The sequence below is a fragment of the Micropterus dolomieu genome, linkage group LG13 (assembly GCF_021292245.1).
Source record: "Micropterus dolomieu isolate WLL.071019.BEF.003 ecotype Adirondacks linkage group LG13, ASM2129224v1, whole genome shotgun sequence".
NCBI lineage: Eukaryota > Metazoa > Chordata > Actinopteri > Centrarchiformes > Centrarchidae > Micropterus > Micropterus dolomieu.
Genome location: NC_060162.1, coordinates 24,432,760 through 24,454,698, shown reverse-complemented (window position 1 = coordinate 24,454,698; position 21,939 = coordinate 24,432,760). Strand labels below are relative to the sequence as shown.

Here is a 21,939-nt window from a genome sequence, read left to right as displayed (position 1 = left end):
TCACTCGCAGACATAGAAGCTGAATGACCTCTTTGTCTCTCAGGAAATATTCATGCGGCTGATTTCCTCCATGGGTGCATCAGGGGTGTGTCTAGGGGGGTGGCATTGGGTGGCACATGCCACCTGTGAAATCTGATAGGCCACACCATTTTCCCAAACTATGACTGGCTATTTGTGCCAGTACAGTCAAAAGTGTAACCTTAGTTCTTACAACCAAGGGGGTAAGCCACAGTTTGAACAGTGAAGCCGACCAAGGCCTGGATGGAAGGTTCCATGTAGACTTAAAAATGACCTCAAAATCCTGTGACATCATGTCACACATGAGAGATGTAACCGTATTAGTTAGATTATAAGCTCTCTGTGAATCTAAAAAAACTATTCGCCTATCAGTGATGCTGCATTGGTGTTTGGCAGGTGAGCCTTGTAGGTGGGCTGATTAAACAGTCATGATCCGAGTCGGACAAACACACTGCGCTAGTCCCCCGTGGGACTGTTTTCTCGATCCCGCTCTTCGTTTATTGACTCCATCTTATTAGCACAAGCTAAATCCCAGGACCCACAGTATATTTTTTAACTGCCCGCTCCCGACCCATTTCCCAATGCAGCCCTCTACTCTGAGCCAAGAGACTTTTTGTCACTTCTATGTTAAAAAAGTGCAACGTGTACCCGCGCAGAATTCTAGGTAATGGTTTTTGTCGGGGACTGTTTCAGCCACACAGAAGCGTATGCTAACTAGTGACATGACAGCAACTGAGAAATTAACGCCATACAGAGTTATGAACACAAAATCAGCTTTTAGACACGAAAAGAAGCTGCTGAGCAAGAAAATGCAAAGCTTCCAAAAATATTGAGTTTCCCTAAAAAAAAAAAATGACGGGATAGCAGTAAGCACAAGTTGAGAGCCAGAAGAGTAATCGCGCAATCCAGACAGCATCTCAAAAGTGAGAGCAAAACAAGAACTAACCAAGATGGTTGGTTTGGACAACCAATGCAGAGCTGCAAGCTTTGGGGAAGTCTGCACCGTTTTGCTGCTTTTCTTGACAACTGGTGATGACGCAGTTGATAAGATTCATGCCTTTGGTGTGAGAGACCCAGGTTCAATTCCCCACTGTGACACATCTACCAATGTGTCCCTGAGCAAGACACTTAACCCCTAGTTGGTCCAGAGGTGTGTGACCTCATATAGCAAGTGTAAGTTGTTTTGGATAAAAGCGTCAGCTAAATAAATGAATGCCCATGCCTGCTAGCTGGTGTATAATACATTACTTTGTACAATGACACACATCATTTTTATGTGTGTCATTGTGCGTTGTCACTAACAAGATCATTTTTTCACGTGTGTGAAGGTGTGCTGTCAGTTGTTATAGTTTTTCTGTGTAGTGCATTTCTCTGTTACGGGTGGTTTTGAAACTGTAATGTTCATAATTAAAGTTGATATGAGCAGTGGAGACAGAAATGTTAATGGAATGCTATTTTGACGTGTGTGTATGTTGGCGGTTGAACTTAGGCTACTTCATGCTACCCCTGCACAAGTCTGTGCCCCATGTTAGTTAAAAATGTCTGGAAACGCCACTGGGGTGCATGACAACAGCTGGGAGATAGCAAGAATGAGAGATATGGTGCTTCAGTCTTTGATGTATACAGACAGACTGTGTCACAGAATGTAATACATGTGGCCTCCTAATTCCAAAGTGATGTAGGTAAACATTAGAGTTCAACATTCAATAAGATGGTTATACTTATTTAGGCCAGTAGAGAATTACCTTGTAGGGTTACATCATAGACTCCTTAGGGACAGTAAAGGGATAAATATTGTGGCTATTATTGACACTCATTCCCACTCTAGACTAACCATTTTCTCCTCGGCCGAGCTTCATTAAACACTGCTGTGGAAGACATCCTGAGTTTCATCAATAACTGTTGATGACCAGCTCCCAAGAATTTCCTTCACATTCTGTAAAGACTTGTATTGTAATTCAGAGTGCTTCACCTTTCAATCAAACAACTTCATACGCACATACATGCAGAGAAGAGTAACAGCTAAGATGAAGGTGACTGTAGTTCATGTTTTTAAGGAGCTTTTGAAGTAAACACTCCTAAATACTGACCTGACACATTGTTTTTTGCACTATTACATGACTGAACCAGATTTTTGAGCTGATACTGCTGAATGGGGACCTCACCTGATTTTACACATGAAAGCCTGTTTACAGGTGTCAGGGGGTACTAGTATATATGTGAAAAAAGTTGTATAAAGTCTTCTGTGACTCCAGGGGAGCTGCGCAAGCTCCTGATAATCTGATAAAGCTGACTCAAGTGATGTCACTTGAGTCAGCATCGGTTTGGGGCTGAAGACTACAAGTTTAAAAATGAAAAAAATAATAATAATCTGGGGGTGTGGAGTTACAAAGAAGTGAGATCTTCCCAGACCTCTGTAGCCCTTCCTTGCGGCTCAAGGCTACATTAGCTGCTACTAGCATAACACACACAAATCTCTGACCGAACTGTCGGCATTTAGGATATACTGTGGACAATGTAGATGCCAGGTTTTGAAAGAAGAATAAGTGGAATAAAAAAAAAAAAATCTCTGGTTCTGCTGCATCGGTTTTTGTACTTGGCACTGTTTATCATGATTCTGACAATGATAAATGCTAAATCGGTCTAGTACTCAACATCAAATACAATAAATCCAACAAACAGCAAACGTCTTGAGTCCTCTGCGGTTTGCCTTTTTTCTCTGAGGTTTCAAGCAAAAACAACAAAAATAAATTAATAAAAGACAATTTAAAATTGGATATTAAAACGGATATAAACTGAGCTGCTGCAAACTTTATTGCAAAGTCAGAATCATACCATGGGTTTCAAAGTTATTGTAAATGTAAGAGTAAACATAAAAGCAAGGTCCCACACAGGTTAGTAAAAGGCAGGCATGACTGAAACTGAACTTATATAGGCTAATATAATAAAACATATATATAAACTGTATGTCTGCATCTTGCTGCACCAGCTGTGTATTGTTCTGAAATATTTTTGGAATTGTCACTGGACAAAGGGGTTCAGTGCTTACTTTCATTGTGAGCCCCCATGTTGCGGCTGGTCAATTGATCCATACAGTGTAAGCATAAAAGTCGCAGGTTCTGGCCGTGCAGAAAGGCCAATTTAAATGTGTGGTGTGAGTTAACGTATAACGTACGTTTTTCAACTTAAGTTGGAAAAAAAAAAGAGTGGACCAACAACACAATCTTCCTTCATGAGTTGTAAGTTACTCAAGACAAATTGTTGTTAATGTCAGTAATGAACAGTAAAATGTAACTGAAATGCCACAATCTCAACACCTTGCTTTGTGCCTATTTAAGTCTCCAGCTGTGAAATGAACGCAGATTGTCTAAGGGATGAACACAGCCTGCAGGAATGTGATTTTCTCACACTGTTATCTTGGAGGGGGCCCTCTCCCACGGCCTTGGCCCGGTCTGACACCCGGGCCTGGCATAGGTCCTTGTCCTCTAGGTGGCCGGTTCACTGGCCCTCGAGCGTTGGGGTTAGGTGATGCCAGAGCCACATCTTTCTGCAGGTTAACGCCTTTACCGGCAGACCCGGGCTTGGTCTTCATTGGCTTTGCATCCGGCTCTGGTGTCTTTTCTGTTTAGACATGTTAGTTTTTAAATCACAACCTTAATGCCTCAATGAATGCATAACATAAAACGGTAATCAGGAGGAATGGTATTTTTAAATTATGGTATATGGGGGAAAAACTTTGGATCAGTATTACATAAACAGATACCGTTCTCACTTTTCATTCTAATACTTAAATTAAATACTAATACTAACTAAATACTAAAAACTGATAATATATTTTATATGGAGGCATTTAGTATTTTTTTTCTTCATATATCTGCATAGGACAATCAGCTGTTCATGTGTTTACTGACCAGGCTCAGGTGGAGGAGAGGGGGGGGCGAGGGATCGGTTCGGTAGCAGGTCCTCCAAGTCTTTCATGACCTGGTTAGTGCTGTCTGTGTTATTCCTCCGGTTTTTCTCTTCATCCCGAGCCTGGACACGCAGAGATGGAGGGAGACAGAGACAGAGGTAGTGGCCAGAAAGAAAAGTGGGGAGATGATGAAAAAATTCATGAAGAGTGAGAAAATAAAGAGAAGGCACAGAACAGTTATGTTTAATGTGTTGTTATTTATGTTAAATACATGTGAAGAAGGTGCTTAAAGGATACGGCTGGAGATATTCTATATTCCTCTTATTGTTAATCCCATAATAAGACCAAAACCAACAATGTGTTAGTCCATCGCTCAGTGCTTTCTGACTTCTCCCAGCCTTGTTGTTCCCACTCAAGACATAAAACAGACTCTACAAACAGGTCAGTAAGCTGATTTTTTTTGTCGAAGTCTAAAACAGCTAGGCACTGTATTTTTTAGCAAACATTACTCAAACAGGTATAAATAGTGAATTTGTTGCAGATTATTACGTATTTGGCGCTCAAGTGAGTATTTACAGCAGCGGGACTGACTGAGTCAAAATATACTGCAGTGTTTTGATGATAATGAAGGAACATGTCAGCCAGTGCAACAGTGTGGCTCATCGATGTGTTTTTAATAGTCTTTGGACAATTATTTAGCTCTATGGCACAGAGGAGAAAAATATATCAGGCTTTGGATACACAGGCAAAAGTAAGACGGTTTTGGTCTTTTCATGAAGAATTTGTTGCCACTAAGATAAATATATAATATCACCAAATAGTATCTTTAGGGAGGTACTTGACCTAAAATAGGGGGAAATGCTGATTATCTGTACACGCTGTGTACGAGTAGCAGCTCAGAGAGGCTTTGCTTAGGCTTGGTGATCCTTTCAGCTAAATGCTAACGTCAGCATGCTAACATGCTCACAATGACAATGTCAACATGCTGAAGTACAGCAGATATGTTAACATTTTACCATGCTAACATTTGCTAATTCAGCAGTGAATACAAAGCACAACTGAGGCTGTTGGGAATCTCATCATAGTTTTGCAGCAATTGAGAGACAATGCATCCCTTGAGCCACGCAGCAAGCATAAGCTGCACTTCTTTGTATTGGTTTTATTAAATAGTATTTTGGACCAATTATTAAGTAATTTCCAGGTTTTGAACAATGTACTTTACTTTATTTCTATTCTTTACTTACCATCTGCATCTTCTTCTTCAGCTCCATGTTGGAGTTTTGGTAGGCCTCAGACACTGAGTTCAGATAGTAGATGGCCAGTCTGTAAAGGACAAATGACATGATTTGTCTTTTTTTTAGTGGATGCAAAGACAACATGGGGAGTTTTGCAGCCTTTTTAGACACACTCTATAACAACAACAAATAATTTGTGTAAATACATTTGTGTGTGTTATCCGCAGTCCAGAGATGTGTACATGTGCAATGTGCATCTTTTAAATGAAATCAAGACAGATTTAACATGACAAAACTGACCAGAAACTCAAATATCAAATTCAACTCAATGTGTAAAATCAGATATGGGGTTAAAAAATCTAAAAAGTATTTATTTAGATTAGATCAAATAGATCATTTGGGTTCAAAGTGTGTGTGCATATTATCCACTGTCTCTTCTCTACACTCACACCATGAGCAGTACAGCTGGTATGATGAGGCCTGGGTTAGCTGCATAACTGAAGATTGTCCCCATGAAGGCTGGCAGGTCCAGGTCGATCGTCTCCATGATCACATCAAACATTTTCGGCTTCCCGCTGCAAACATCAGCACGGTCAACATGTGTTTGCATTTGCACATGCTCACTTCTAACTATGCTCCTATAACTTAATTATTTGGTTGAGGTATTTTTGTATGTGTTGTTACCTGAAGGGGCCGCAGTCAAATGAGGGTGGAAGGGTCATGATGGTGTAGACGACAGGTAGCAGACTGAGGAAGAGGATGAGGAGCAGCAGTCCCATGTAGAAGTTGTTGGACTTGGAGGCCTTGAAGACTCTCTCGTGGGGGACGTTGGTGGCCATTACAGCCCAACACTGATAGTACATTGAGCTGAGGAGGCGGAGCACGTTGATGCCGACCAATCCAGGAGCATAAAATGCACCCATCCTGAAGTACACCAGAACATGACATCATGTAATGTGATCAGATGTTGTTTAACAAATCTTATATATGAATGCTTGCTTTTTACATGCTGTTTAGACCTATATTTACCAACACGAAACATGGTGTAACTGTGGTCAAATTACGAACCAAGTTAAGCGTTATCACAGGGAGTTTTGGGGAAATAATACACAACAATTAAATGCACAATTTCTTAACCTTAGGGGTATCGAAACACTTTCAACATACACCATGATAGAATAGAACAATAGAAGAATAGAAGAAATAGAAGAAAAATAATTAGTCCAAACACTGGCAGTATTATTGGTAATATATAATCTATTTACTCTGTGACATTGGACACATGCAGAACATGCACCCATGCATGTAACCTCACACACACGCACACAGGAACACACTGGCACCTGAGTGAGTGCCGTGTACGTATAAATATAAAATTTGTACCAGATCATTCCTTGATTGAAGACCAATCCAAGCACATTACCACTGATGTCAAACTCTGCATATGAGGGCTAAAAGTGAACAGAGACAATGGTTACTTACTATTTACTGAAAGCTTTACTACTCATATTTTTAACTCGCAGTTAAACATGAGACAGCTCTATTTTGAAAGTATCCTACCAAAAAAAAAAAAACTAAAAGTCCCAACCCCTCCTCTCAGGCCTCCCTCAAAAGCCACTCCCCTAAAACACATTTTCATGTGCAGGGGCAGATAGTTAAGGAGACAGGCAGGCAGGCCAGCCAACCATTTCATTGGGTTTGAATGAAATTATTGGACATGCTTTTTACAGTCCTGCAACAGCCACGGATACCGGACTTTTAAAATTTTTTGTGTCAGAGCATTTGATTTATTGATTGTTGTCGGGATGTATTTCAACAAAAAACAACAAAAATTGCTTATGAATAAATTGCCTAACTAGCTTTAAATAAGTCCCAGGTCAGTAGATAGAAAACTAGATTTCAAGTAAGTTAACAGGTTAGACCTGTGACAAAAAGAATAATGATATACTGTATATAAAATGTATGAAACAAGACAGAGAATCTACAGCCATGCTAGCGGTTCGGGGAGGCTAGACAGCTGTGCTTTGACCTAAATGCTAAAGCTAGTATGGCAACATGCTCACATGGACAATGTCTTGCAGGTACAATGTTTACCATGTTCACCATCTTAGTTAAGTGTTACTACCATTACCACATACTCAGCCAGAACAATTGAGGCGGATGATAATTTTATTTGGTTTTGTAAATATTTGGTCATAAAAGTGTTGGACAAATTAAACTTTTGACCTGTGGCAACACCCCTCTGCTAACCCTAACTGTATGTTCACATACAACGCGAAGCGAGCGTTTCGCGCTTGATTACATACAAAATCGATGCAAAGATGCAAATTTATGCAAATTACACCAAAGTTAATACATTTCACCCTGAGGGGGAAATGAATGTCTGAAATTGAACCAAATTTAACCGCTAAAAAGTACAAACAAAAGAAAAGGTACAGGTGTAACAACACTTGGAGTTTGAAATAAAGTTTGGTCTGTCATTTTACTAAAGAGACCTTTTTTACAGCAGACATTTTGGATGTTCACTCAGTGGAATGTCTCACTGGGATCAATAATGGGACTGAACTATCATTAAAGTTAAACATCTGTGCTTTTACTGATACAGCAGGTCAAAAAGTGAATAACATCTGTGGTGCGATTGCTTCTTCAAGTGCTGATCAGTGAACGCAGCCACGCTTATCTTACAGCTAGTAAGATAAAAAATGGTACATACAGACAACAACGCTCACAGAAATGGAGGAGCTACTCACAGGTGGGAAAAGGTTCACTATTTAACGAACGATGGACTGTTCTTTAGACACAAGTAAACTATTTAAAATAAATTTGAACCACAAACTGCTTCAGCTGGCAGACTTACAAATCCAGCCTCCAGGTCCCAGCACCAGCAGTAGTTGAGGAAGCGAACGATGACGGCTCTAGCAAAGTCACCAATCAGGATGGTCAGGTAGCTCACCTGGATGTCCGACACCGTCAGCTTCACAAACTCCTGCAACAGCACAAATTCAGGATAATTCAGAGAGAAAAGGGTTTGTGCCGCAGTTTGTCAGCAGCATGCCATCTCTCATGTTCCCATTTCAGGCTTTTTTAGGAACTATAAGACTGAGACTTAATTTCAAATCAAAACAGCAGACTCAAGAAATCAATTTATTTAAATCTTGAACAACCAGTTGGAGAATTACTCAGCGTAGGTGTAGATTTTTTGCTGTCTGAACAACTTTTAGTGGTTTGAAAATCAGATGATTCTTTGGCTTGAGAGAAGTGTAAGAACAAGATAATTCTGAAATGAATGATTTGCAAAATAGTGACTGAAGGAAAATGCATAACTTTTGGCTAAAATGTATTGTCTCTGTGTCATATAAAAAATGTAAAAAAATTTTTTTCATTACTATGCCGACAGCGGTCTCCCAACAGGGTCCTCTGATAACATCAGCAGGATTCATGGGGGGTGGGATGGCGTCGGTGTCGTTAACCATACGTGTGTAGTTTTCGTAGTACTCCTTCATGGCCCAGATGGTGGCGTTCTTAATGGACTCCTCTTGTTCCAGCTGCAAGGCACAAAGAAGTCAGCAGTCTTTTTATATGAGTGTCTAGTGGAGGATCCATCAAAGGTTAACATGACAACGGTTCCAGGTGGAGCCACAAAACAAAACAAAGCAGGCCAGAACTCATACCCTTTGTAAAATAAATATCAAAGATTTATGGTCCCGCAAAAATGAAGTTAAAAATGAATTAAAATGAGCAACATTGTGCCAGCATTGTCTGAAGGATTTCACAAAGTTATCTCACAATCAGGGGCGTTTGTGGGAAATGGGGTCACACACAGAGACACTGCTATCATACCTTGGTGTTGACTTCGTCAAACAGGGCGAACAGAAAGGTGTAGAGGTTTCCCAGGAAGAGGGCGAAGATTCGTCCCAGCTGCCATTTGAGGGCAATTCGAGGATGGTAGTCCTCCAGCTCGGCGATGGTCTCAAACAGAGGAGGACACACCAGACCCAGCAGAGACATGATGATCTCCAGCTGTCCAAAACATTCAAAGTCACCAGTACATCTTCATGTCAAATAACTTAATTACAACAGACAACACCATTTTATTTCTCTATATTTGTCTTCCTATTTCAGTTGTTTAACATTTTCCCTCATTTCTTTTTTCTGTTATTATTGTTAGAGCAGTTTTTGATGGAAAGTCTTTTCCCTCACTCTGCCTTTTTTTTCTAGACCTTTATAGGTCTATAACAGTTTATAGGTGACCATGTGGTATGGTGGAAAAGCTCCAGAGCGAGCAACTACATGGACTTTGAGTTGAGATTGAGCAGTAGTAGTAGGCTATAAGAAAGAGTATTACTTGTAGTAGTAGTTATAGTAAGAAAGCAGGCAACAGGGAGACCTTTTGCATTTGAATTTAACTTTGTTACCATTGTTCAGCGTCCAATAAACCTGTTTGTAGTAGAATTGGTTACAGCGTAATGGTTGTACCGTAATACAAGCTGCACTCCTAGCAGTAGTTTAGCAGCCGCTACTAGTACCTGCAATTGCAGTGTCAGCATTATTAACATCATTATCAGTGTTTCATTCAGAACCACCTGAACATCATTACCTCGTTCTTCTCGTACCAGCTGAGGTCGTCCCTGTTGGCGAACTCCTGAGACCTCTTCACCACGAAGTAGATGAGGTAGCCGCTGCCGCCGAGGCTGCAGATGATCATGACGTTGGCCAGGACTCTGAGGAACCTCCGCAGGTGAATGTTCTCATCCTTCTGGTTCTCCTGCTCATCCACAATGGACTCCTGTTCTTGTCAAAACAGGACCAGAGAGGATTTATGGTCAGCAGAGCACTCATCCTGTCATTGACTGCATCAGTGGCGTGGCAGTGAGCTCAAATTGAACAACAGCTGTACTGAAAAATACAGAACAAATGTATGTTTCTTGTAAAATGGTTGCCATGGTTACCTTGAAACTAGTGGTGATGGAGGCGTACTTGTTGTCAGCGGTCTCCGAGTTGCCTATGAGGTAATCCCAGCTGGTGAACATCTTCCAGGCAAACGTGAACTCTCCTTCCTCTCCGTCTCCACCACCGACATCAGCGTTCTTGGCCATTCTGAAAAAAACAAAACATCCTTCTTTAGACATTACATCAGAAAACATTACTGAAATGAATCTCGATATTTGCATCACTAACCAGCAACAGCACAGCTGTTTTAATCCTGATGTCTTTAAGTTCCGTTATCCCGGTGCCTTGCTTTGTTTTGTCACATTTTCAAACTTGAAATCATATCAAAACAAACAGCATTTCTTCCCAAATCCAATTATTCAAATACTCAAAACTGGAGCTTGATGATTTTCCCAGGAGAGTATTAAGGTTAATGCTCAGGGGTTGTTGATGCAGCCTGGCTGAGAATATTTGGGTAACTTATTTGACAGTAAATGAATGAAAAGCAAACACATGGAGCCTCCTGAGCTGGATGCTGCTGCAGACTCACGTGCGGATCACGACCATCAGGCTGTAGCCGAAGGTGCCGATCCCGACCATGAGGTAAGACAGAGGCAGCCTGAACTTGAGCAAGCCGATGGTCCTCTGGTCATTGTAATATCCGTAGAACAGGACTGAATATTTGCAGTAGCCCTAAGACATGGAGAAGTGTTTGCATTATATACTTTTTCCATTTGTCATTTCCTCAGTTTAGAGATTAGTGTGTGTTAATTTGCCCAACATCGATGTGCCGCCATTTTAGCCAGGACACTCTCAAAAAGCAGGTGTATATAGCAGAGAACATTCTAGTTAAATAAATGTCAAATAAAAAGAAAAAGTGGGGTTTTAATTACATAAAGCGCAAACTCCTAAATATGTCACACCTCATCTGGAAGCTGTAGCTGCACAGTTAAGAAGTAAAATTCTCCATCTGGCTGTTGTGGTCGACAGATTAAAAAATAATCAGAAGGAAAACAGATGCGAGCTGTGTTATTTGGAAAAAGTGGGAAAAGACGAAATTTTCTTCTGTATTGTAGGTCTACATACGACATTAATTTAAGAGTCTGAACAAAGTCTTCTCAACAGGCTGAAATCTTCTGGTGTACAGATGTTCAAAACATTTAGTGGTTGTTTAATTTGGATGTGCATACTTTCATTTCTCTAGTAGGTTAAAAGTATTTAATAGTATCTAACCAATGATCTGTGAAATGTTCTGACATGAAAACCTGATTATACAGGTTAGGTGAACTGATTTTCTTTATTTTTGGATTCTTTGTAATGCCATTCGAAACTGTATGCACTGAAACAATGAGAGTTTGGCGTGTTTAAAGGCATGACACAATAAGCAACTGACGTTGAAGTCCATGAGGACAGAGTAGTCCTGAGCGGTGGCCTGCTCTGCTCTGGGGACAGTCTTCCTGGGAATAGACCCATAGGGAAGGCCCATCAGAACCTGGAAAATAAATAAATAATTAATTTAAATATTTTAAATATCACTCTCCAGATATGCTTTCCTCCCACCATCAGGCCCTCAAGGCTCATGAAAATAAAATTATTTTATTATTTTAACCACATGCTTTTTCAATGCTTTGTTTTTGAAAAGTGCTATATGAATAGTTTTTATTACAGCGTTTTTTATTCAGAAACAGGACGACATCATCTCACCTCAGGGATGACCACCAGTCCAAAAGTGAAACCAAAAAGGACCAGGTTCATGCCGTACATCCAGCGCAGGAAGATAAAGTAAGACGCCACAGAAGAACCAAAGTGACCTGAGGAGATATTTAAGTTCAGCATCTGTCCACTAGGAGTCGCTGGGAAACAATACGATGGTGCCCTAAACAAAACTTACTTTCCACCTCTTTGATCTTCCTCTCCCAGGGGATACAGGCTGTTCTGAAATTCTCAAAATCCCTCTGGAACTTGATCCATTTCTGGGATAAAAAAAAACAACAACATAAAGATTGAATATTATAGAAAGAGCACACCCACGCACACATCAACAAAAAGCAGAGAAAATGTAGAAAGTGTGAATGTTGTGTCTCACCTTTGTCATCATCACTTTGTAGGCGTACCACTTCCTGCCTTTTCCTTTGCCCAAAGCGCCTTCAAACTTATCCACAAATGCTTGAGCCTCCCTGTGAAGAAACAATGTCACGCGTGAGATAAATCTCCGTTAAACTGAGCTGGATTCATGTTTTTTTTTTTTTTTTTTTTACACATTGATTTTAATCTAGAGCAACAAAGAGAAATATTAATTCCATGTGAAGTTTTCAGATGAGTAATGATTTCAGACTCAAATATTTGGCAACTGCAAGTTTGGGGGAAGTGCACATTTAATCGTTTGAGACGAGAAGTTGTGTCACACGTAAAATTCAAAGTTAGTGAACACATGCTGACTTTCATAGCGTGAAAATGTAAAATTTCCAATTCACCAAGTGATATTTGTATTTTCTCTTTGACCTGAGATAAAATGTTCACATGATGGTTCTGTGATTCTGGGTTGAGGCGAAGAACTTTTATGTGAAGCTGGAAAACAGGTCAGGTATAACAGGTTACTTCAAGTGCGTGAGCCTCCGCTTCATCCTCCACGGCTTGTTCCTGATGGTGGCGATCAGTTTCTTTTTCTCCTCCACCTCCTCCATCAGCCGGGCCATCTCTCCCTCTGACATGGACTCCTCCTCCTCCTCATTTGAGTCAGAGTTGGAATCAGACGAGCTTGAGGAAAAAAGGCAGATGGAGACAGAGAAAGACGGAAAAAATACAAGTTTGTGAAGAGGAATTTCATGAACAAAGATGGAGGTGCAAACACACAACAATGGACTGCAGTTCATTTACTTCACTTTACAGCTAGATGCTTCTCTGATCGACTGTCTACAGCCATGCCAGTGGCTCTGTGAGGCTGTACTTTGGCTGGTGCTTTGTGTAATTTCAAAGATTAGCTAATTAGCACTAAACACAAAGTTCATCTGAAGTTGATGGGAATGTCTTTAGTTTTCCAGGTATTCATGGTGCTAGAGGAAAAGTCAGGGGATTACTAAAATCAGTAGGATTCATCCTCTGGGAACTATTAATGTCAAACAAACCACAGCATGGTTGCAATCAATCCAATAGCTATTTTGTACTGGCCACTACCTTGGCTAACCTTAACTACCTTGGTTGGTCAAAACCTGTGAACCTGCAAATGGTGATGAGGGTTGATAAGTAGACATTGCTTTTTTGAGGTGTCACACGCCAAAAGGGAAAGTATTATAATTCCAAGTATGGTTCTTAGCATAAAAAAGCTTTTTGGCCTGCTATCAGCGGGGTTGTAGATGTTGGTTGATCTGTGTCTGGCCAACACTTTGGTCCAGAGTAACAGATCTTATTAAATACACACACAATTTCCATGAAGTTTGTTGGGGATATTCATGCTCACTAGATGAGACACTTTTCATTTTGGTCTATCCTTGAGCATTCCAGTAGCACCATCTCACAAGACTTCAACTTTGTTTACTTAAAAATACTGGCAGGAGTTCCATGAGTTTTGGATGCCATGACATTTGCTGATCCCATTAATGGCAAGAGGATGAACAAATGTCACATGTTTGGAAAAAGAAAGGCTTAAAAAATAGCATCATCCAAGTTCATTCTCATATTGTGAGGTGTAATGAGCACTACACAATCCGCTAGCAGCAGTAGTAAAACTTTGGTAGCTTTAATTCCTCTGGCCTACCTGCCGTCCTTCTTCTTCTTCTTCTTCTTGTCCTTGTCATTGTCCTTATCTTTCCCCTTCTCCTTGCCTTTGGCATCCCCCTTCTTACCCTTCTTATCCTCCTCCTCCTTCCCTCCTTTCTTTCCTCCTCCTCCCTTCTTTCCCTTCTTTCCTTTCTGCACATCGCTGTCCTCCTCATCACTGTCCTGGACTTTGCCTCCTTTCTTCTTATTGGCTGCGCCTCCTCGCTTCTTCTTGGGAGCCTCGTCCTCGCTCTCATCATCATCGCTGCCGCCACGATTCTTGGTGGGCTTCTTCTTGTTTGCTCCCCTGCGTCTCTTGGGAGGGTCATCATCTTCCTCATCCTCCTCATCTTCATCCTCGCTGGCTGCTTTTTTCCCCCTACCTCTTCCCTTTGCACCTCCTCTTCCAGCTGCCTGCCTCCTGTTTGTTCTCTTCTTGGTGGCACCATCTGTAGATATTAAGATCAAATGAAACACAGTACGGCACTTGAAATTCTGGTTATTAGATGTGACTCTGTGACTATCATTCTTTTTACATCAGTTGCATGAAATGCTGTTTTTTCCACTCACCGTCACTGTCACTCATATCCCCATCTACCTCTATCCCAACTGAGGAAGGACACATAAAAAAAAAAACACAATCAGATTTACAACAAAATTTCCAACTGAAAAAAGTAATGCTGTTAGTATTGAGTCAGTCAGTCTGCCATCATGGTTCATACTGAAATATGTCTACAATTAGTGGGTGGATTGTTATGTTCAGGTTTCATGTCAGGATACACTCTAATTACTTTGCTGATCCCTTCATCTCTTGCCATCATCAAGTCCAATTTTCAAATACTTTGCTGAAAGACCAAGTACTTGCAAAACAAATGGCATGTCGGGAGCACACTGGTGTGGTGATGCAGCTACTCAGGGAGGCCAGAGAGAAGAAGGACAAGCTGTCAGGGCTGGGAGTTCGACCTGGCAAATGCATGCGGCTCCATTCCACACAAGCTGGTGCAGCTGACACTGACCAAACATCACGTCCCCAGCAGAATCTGAGACCTCATAGCTCATTACTACAGCAATTTCAGGGTGAGGCTCTCTTCCAGAGCAGTTACGTCAAACTGGCACAAGTTGAAGTTCGGTATCATCGCAGTACTATCTTGGTTCTCCTGAACCTGGGGCCCAAAACGAAGCAAATTCAGGGCATTCATGGATGACCTCACAATCACCACAGATGCAGATCAGCAAGGCAATCTTCCCAGAATCCTGTGGCCCCTCCTCCTCCATGCAGTTCCGATCTCGATAATCGAGACCTTGGAGAAGAGGGTTAGTAATCACTTCAGGTGTGGGCTGGGGCTGCCAAAGAGCCTGAGCAGCAGTGCACTCTAAGGACACCAAAACAAAAGCTTTCCCAAGTTTTGGGAAGGAAGTGGGAAGTCCAAATGAAGTCATTTACAAGTCATTTAAACTGTATAACTAACTACAATTACTGTATATCATTTTTATGTGCCATCAGGTAGATGAGTGAAGTCAGCAGTTGTTGGACAGACAACAATAGAAGGCACAGTATATTAATTTCCTTTCATGGTTTTGATGGCCCCAGCACGTGGTGGTCCTTTGAATGGCCTCCTCCTCCAGAGAGCCAAAATGAAATTGGAACATCTTGGTTTTGCTCCAGAAGTATCTCAACAGTATGATGGGAAAAGACAGAAGAGGTGAATCCATGAGTGAGTATAGGGGTTGCAGATAGCTTCAGAAGAGAAGAGAATGTTGCCACAATTTCCTTTCATGGGAGCTGTAGTTTTTTCCGTGCTCCCAAAGTTATCATTAGTAACCTTTGTTAAAATCACATGGCTTAAAATGTCTTATAACAACTGCTGTAGTGGAATGTCGATTTGTCTTAGAACATGGGAAGTAAACTTCAGTAATATGCTTTTCTAGAAGACCAATGAAAGAAATGTTGAATGAGAGACTGCATTGAGTTACAGAAATGCTAGCTCAGACATGACGACATGCGTTCAACACTCTTTACTGAGAGGGTTGACATCTTGGTTTGTCCACCAAGTGCTCTCCATTGTATGTTCATATTTACAAAGTAAAGTGCACTTTAAAACACAAATTATTCTTACAAATTTGCTTTGATACAAAAGAAGCACTTTCCCAAAAGGATACACCCTCTATTTATCTATCACCATTATGACCATTATCATTACCTACAACTCACCTTCTTCTATTTTAGCCAAATCACTTTTTCTCGGCATGATGAAGATAAAGAGCGTCTGTCCTCTGTGTCCTCTGCACCGTTCACCCAGTCTACCCCCCAGCAGGTTGGCTCTACTCTGCCTTGGCTCCCCGGCAGCACCCAACTCAGGTATCTGACAGTGCCGTCACCATGACGACTGCTGCATGTGACACGCTCTCAACAGGTGTACTGGATAGGACAAATAAATTCTGGAAACCAAAGGCTAAACCACACAGCAAGGCTGTGTTATTCTCCAGGAGCTAGGAATTCATATTCTCATTACTACATAGAGGTGGTGGTAGTAAAACGCTGGATCATTTCAGTCCCATATTGATTCTTGGAAATGAAACAGCATTCAGTGTGACTATTTAGCAAGGCTTGACTGTGTCCTGCTTGTTTTCCCTGAATGGCAAAATAGCCACATCATCCAAATTGCCTAGAGACACTCTCACTAGTTTTGTTATTGGAGAACACAAACCCACACACACACACACACACACACGAAGACCAGACGGCCTAAAGATTTAATGAAGGTTTAGGTTTCCCTCTGCGAGGCTCATTAGGCAAACAGTAAATATCCTGAGATGTCATTTTCAAGAGAAATACAGCAGGTAAAGAGTCAGCCAACCTGCAGCAGAGAGTGAGAGAGATACCTGCGTGTGCAGAGCTGGAAGAAACACCTCACAGCTTCATTACATAGCAGAGGAGAGATCATTTTCCCCATCCAAAATGATTCAGTTACACGGTTGTTAGTTTCCACAGGTGAGATGTTGACCACAGCCTTTAAGACTTATTATGGCACATGTTGAGAAAGTGTATACAACAGCATGATATTACTCTCTTAGATGTTGCCAGAGTACTGATTACATCTGCGATGGTGTAATTAGTTTAGATCATCCAGCCCTACTGTAAATCTTGGTTGTCAGTTAAGCGTAAACTGACACCACACAGACCAACCTAAATGTAAAACCTAACCTAAACTTATATAGCACATATAGCCTACACCCTCATATATATTTGCTTTAACACCTTATCCCCTGTGCTTTTTGTGCGAGGTATGTGTATGGGTACACGTGCATCTAGTGGGAACTTTTCTGATATTATAAGGAAATGCCTTGTGTTTGTGATTGTGTTGCAAAGCAATTTCCCCACGGGGATAAATAAAATATGGTTCACGAGCGGTGTTAGGTGGGCGGAGGGTATGGAGTGTCCAAATAGTGCCCTCTTCATGTTTTTCCTTTTTCTTTTAAACCTGTATTAACTGATTTCTTTGGCCACTTGGGGGCAGCAAAAACAGACGATATCTAAGGCATAACTCCAGTTTTATTAGTATGTCCATAGGAGGAGCCTCAATGGGGGAATCCAACAGCAAAACCCCTAAGAGTGAGAAGCACATATTAAAGAGAACCGAACCCGTGAGCGTTTACCCCATTGGTACAGTTTGTTTGGGTTGGTGTGAATACCTGTCAAACCGTAACACAGGTCGAGCTCAGGGAGGACTGTGAGACTGGCAGTCAGATCAGGCTCCTTCTATGGAAGCATCGAATCTTTGACTATTTGTGGTCACCCCTGAATGATGTATTAATGAGGTCATATTAAGCTTTTTGGCTTTTTCTCTTTTCTTTATTGTCCTATATAATAGGTTTTCTATGGGAAAAAGTCCAAAGTCCACCCTGAAGGGAGTTACCTTCTCCTACAGAAAATGAAGCTTGGAACCGCCGGAAAACAGCTTGTTTGTAGTCTAGCCTTTTCTTCCGTAACCTATCTGCGTCACTATGTAACATGCGTCTTAATGCTCACCTATAGCAACTTGTCAGGCACGCCCTCAAAAACACTGCTGGAGAAACACTGAGCTGCAGCACCAAGAGTGACAAAACGTCCGCCCACTGCCTCCCCTCACCTCCACCCTCCCTACTTAGCAATAAATAAACTTTGAACCGTGTCTGTCGCCATACATACAGGGAGGACAGAAACCTCCCAAGGAGCAGAAGGGCATACTATAAAACATACTATAGCAACAAATACATACAATATATAATAATAATAGGCTAATAATTATAATAAGTAAAATTTATTCTTGATGAAAGATTGGCCCCTTTATGTATTGAACTTTATTTACCATATTGAAGTATTTACCATGTAAGTATATATGCATTCATTCATTTAATAAAGGAGATAAATATGGATTATAAACACAAGCTGCTTGGCCTGATCAGCCATTTGCATGGTACAACTTTTTTTTGCATGTTTGCAATAGTGGCCTACTTACTTCACTGGTCCTTTTATGACAAACAAGTTGTGGTGTGATATGTGCTCAGAACATCAGCAGAGTTTCTTCCTGGAAATGCCTGCATTATTAATGTATTTAATACCATCTGTCTTATGAGACGTTCATATGTGTGACCCTCTAAAGTCGGCTGATATGCACAGAGCAACATCAATATGAACCTGATGGTGCCCCTTGATGAAATCCAGGTAGTAAATTTGAAGAGGTTTGTTGTTTTTTTACCCACTGACTGTATGACCAATAATCAAATGACATTTCCACCATGGCTTATTTGTACAATTATAGTATATTATATAAGTATGTCTGGTGAAAATCCAATACAGCTCACCATCCAAATAACACCATTCCTACAGTAAAGCATGGAGGTTGTATTATCATGTTATGGGGTTGTTTCTCTGCAGCAGGGACTGGAGCACTTATCAGGATAGAAGGAAAAATGGACGGGGCAAAATACTGTCAAATTCTTGAGGAAAATCTGCTGCTCTATGTCAGAAAGTTGTCAATGGGAAGAAGATTTACCTTCCAACATGCCAATGACCCAAAGCACACAGCAAAACTGACCACACAGTGGTTGAAAGAGAAAAAATCCTTGCTTGGCCTAGTCAGAGCTCAGACTTAAACCCCATTGAAAATCTGTGGAATGACTTGAAGACAGCAGTCCACAAACGGTGACCATCAAATTTAACTCGATCAGTTCTGCAAAGAAGAGTGGTCAAATATTGCAATGTCTAGATGTGCAAAGTTAGTAGAGACATATCCCAACAGACTAAAGGCGGTAATTAAAGCAAAAGGTGGTTCAACAACATACTGAAACAAGGGGGTGATCCTTTCTCCAACTCAGTGATTATGTTTTTTTATTTTTTTATGACATATTGGTGTTATATCTTTCACTTGGATGTTATAAGTTGCACTGAGTAAATACAGCTAAATTAAACAAAAACTGTGTCTGTCTTCATTTCAGGCTGCAAAGCAACAAAATGTGATTATTTTACAGGGGGGTGATTCTTTTCTATACCCACTGTAAGGACTGAAAAAGCAAATAAGATATAAACAAATTATAATGCTATTTTATTTCTTTTCTGCTCTTTTATTTCTTTTCTTATTGTCTGTTGCCTGCTACAGTCTGCAGTAATATTGTGAACTTTAGCAACTCTAAATAATGTAAGTACTGTTTAAGCTGTTTGCATGTATGAATGTGTTAATCACATTGTCCAAATAGTGCTGTCTGTATGATGTTCAAAGTTTAATTTATTTACAGTTACCAGTTTAGGTTCACAAACATGTAGTCTTTGTTTATGGTATTTATTTGTTGAGAATGTCATAATTTTACACCAAATGCATGTTTAAGAATACATTCATATTTGTTTTTTTTTTCTAGTGCTACATACAGTTTCTTAAATGGCATTGTATTTGTCTATTGTGCCACCTAGTGGCTATCCACTAAAAACAAAAGACTAAAAGATTGACCCAAAAATGTAACATTACCATAGACTCTGAACATGTATGCTACAACTGTCTGCAACTTAAGGAATCTGCCTAAAATAAAAGTGAACAGTAAACACAGGCATTACATGAACTGAAGTTGCATGCACACTGAAATTGAAAAGTCGTACACAATCTGTGTGCAGTTACTTTACACTGAGGTGGAAAGTGCAATTTACTCAAAAGCTTTATTTTTCTTTAAATGTAGTTTTTGCACTTTCGGAGACTTATCATTTCAGTAGCAGTAGCTGCTACTAACTTTGTATTATAAGGGTTTTTATGCAACATATAAGGTTGTAAAATATTAAAATGTTTACTTAAACCACAAATGAGACTTTAAAATGCGGATCACATACATAAGCATGTATGACAGCAGACTGCATAATATTAATTATACAATAGAATAATTTATAGTCTATGATAATAACATATTTATCACTTATCCATTCTCTAGAGGGAGTACCTTTACTTGTAACTTTTATTTGTTAGCTTTTATTCTTTATAGATTTTTTTGAATCCTGTCTAGTAATTTTGAATTGATTGTGAATACTCTGAGTTCTCCAGGAAGATTAGCAACCAAGTAAATAAACATCAATCAGTGAGGCAAATATTCATTCATTGCCCTTTGTATGATTCATTAATACGAGTAAATCTGGCTTGTTCCATTTCTAACGTAATAACGTACTGCCTCCTACTTACTTTATGAATGCAGACCATTTTAACACACCAGGGTAACTTGAAATGATCTTAAAATGATTGTAGGTGCACAACAATTTGAACTATGAACCTCAGAGAAGAAACAGCAATACTACTGTAACAGTAATGTCAGAGCAATACTAGGTCATAACAAAATAATAAAAGGTTTAAACCCGAAAGCAGAACTAGAACACTGATTTGTATGTTCGAAGTGAAAAGATGAAAGCTCTGGGTGGTCAGTGTTTACTTCCGCAGAGACATGAGATTATTTCGGGAACCTTTTCTACTAATCCTCGGGGGACTGAGGGAGAAGACGCCATGTGCTGCTCATGCTAATGAACAAGTACACTCTGCACGTGTGTGAGTGTGTCAAAACATACAGTCCACATGGTGAGACAGGGGAGTGGGTGTCATAACGTGACCCGAGGTCACACTCACTGCAGCAGATCCCTTTTCCCCTGCAGAGACATGAGTCTCATGGAAACACAGCCGTGGCAGATGAACTGACAGACAGCAGCCTGTGAATGCCCGCTGGATGTTGCAGCACCTGAACCTGTTCTAGGAAACTGTGTGGGTGTAGGTTGTGTATTTGCTCCATAGTGTGTTAGTGCAGACTACATGTGCAAGCCTGGCGCTGTGCTGTTTGCCTCTATTTCTGGTCCACCTTTAAGCCCACATTCATTATACCACAACCACTACTGCCACCTGTTACCTGAGAAACTGACTTTCTACCTATTTTACATTTATATCTATTTTCACTTGGCCAGCATGGTGAGAGCGTGGGTTTGACGAGGTGGCAATGGACATCAGGTGCGGGTGGCTGAGGGGCCAAGAAGAATACATTTAGTGTAGTATTGCTCTCTTTTCTTCCTCTGTTGAATCTTCTTAGAGAAAGAAATCAATTAAAAGATTTAAATTAAAGACAAACATAAATGGCTGTTAAGCCTGCTGAAATAATCCAGGGAATCTAAGTCAAGCAAATATACATATCGCAGATGCATCTTTCTTTCTTGACAAATGCCGATTAAAACTAATACTCATTCTCTAGGTCTGCTGTGCATTTTACTCAGGCTACACCCACACAGGTTTGTGATTGATAACTGATGGCATGTGGTCAAACGATGCGAATCTTTAAACCGGAACACATTTGGGGGAAAAATCCGCAGTTTTAGTGTGCAGGTTCTTTCAGTGCATTCAACACAACTCCAAAACTGTCAGATGAGCAGTTATAGCTGATTGATTGATAACTGAACTGGTAACATTTCCTGGAGGTTGTTTGTTTTCACTCAGGACTCTTATCACCTTCTCAACAGTGGACACTAAAAGAACCTTATATAAAGTAGATATATCTAGAAGAGGTTAAAAGTTTAGGAATAAAGGCGTGAATGCTTGATTA

General features: G+C 40.4%; 1 protein-coding gene across 1 annotated transcript; it reads right to left on the bottom strand.

The window, feature by feature from the left end:
* Positions 1-2,872: 2,872 nt before the first annotated feature.
* On the bottom strand, positions 2,873-16,097 carry tmc2a (transmembrane channel-like 2a). Its single transcript, XM_046067141.1, has 20 exons — positions 16,061-16,097; positions 14,415-14,457; positions 13,847-14,269; positions 12,691-12,849; positions 12,179-12,269; positions 11,984-12,065; positions 11,797-11,903; positions 11,486-11,584; positions 10,643-10,785; positions 10,113-10,260; positions 9,761-9,949; positions 9,004-9,183; positions 8,550-8,708; positions 8,021-8,149; positions 6,547-6,614; positions 5,848-6,087; positions 5,613-5,738; positions 5,173-5,251; positions 3,930-4,050; positions 2,873-3,639 (listed from the first exon to the last, which is right to left on the bottom strand). Exons 1-20 carry the CDS (start codon positions 16,095-16,097, stop codon positions 3,431-3,433), a joined length of 2,832 nt encoding a protein of 943 aa, XP_045923097.1. The 3' UTR covers positions 2,873-3,430.
* Positions 16,098-21,939: the final 5,842 nt, after the last annotated feature.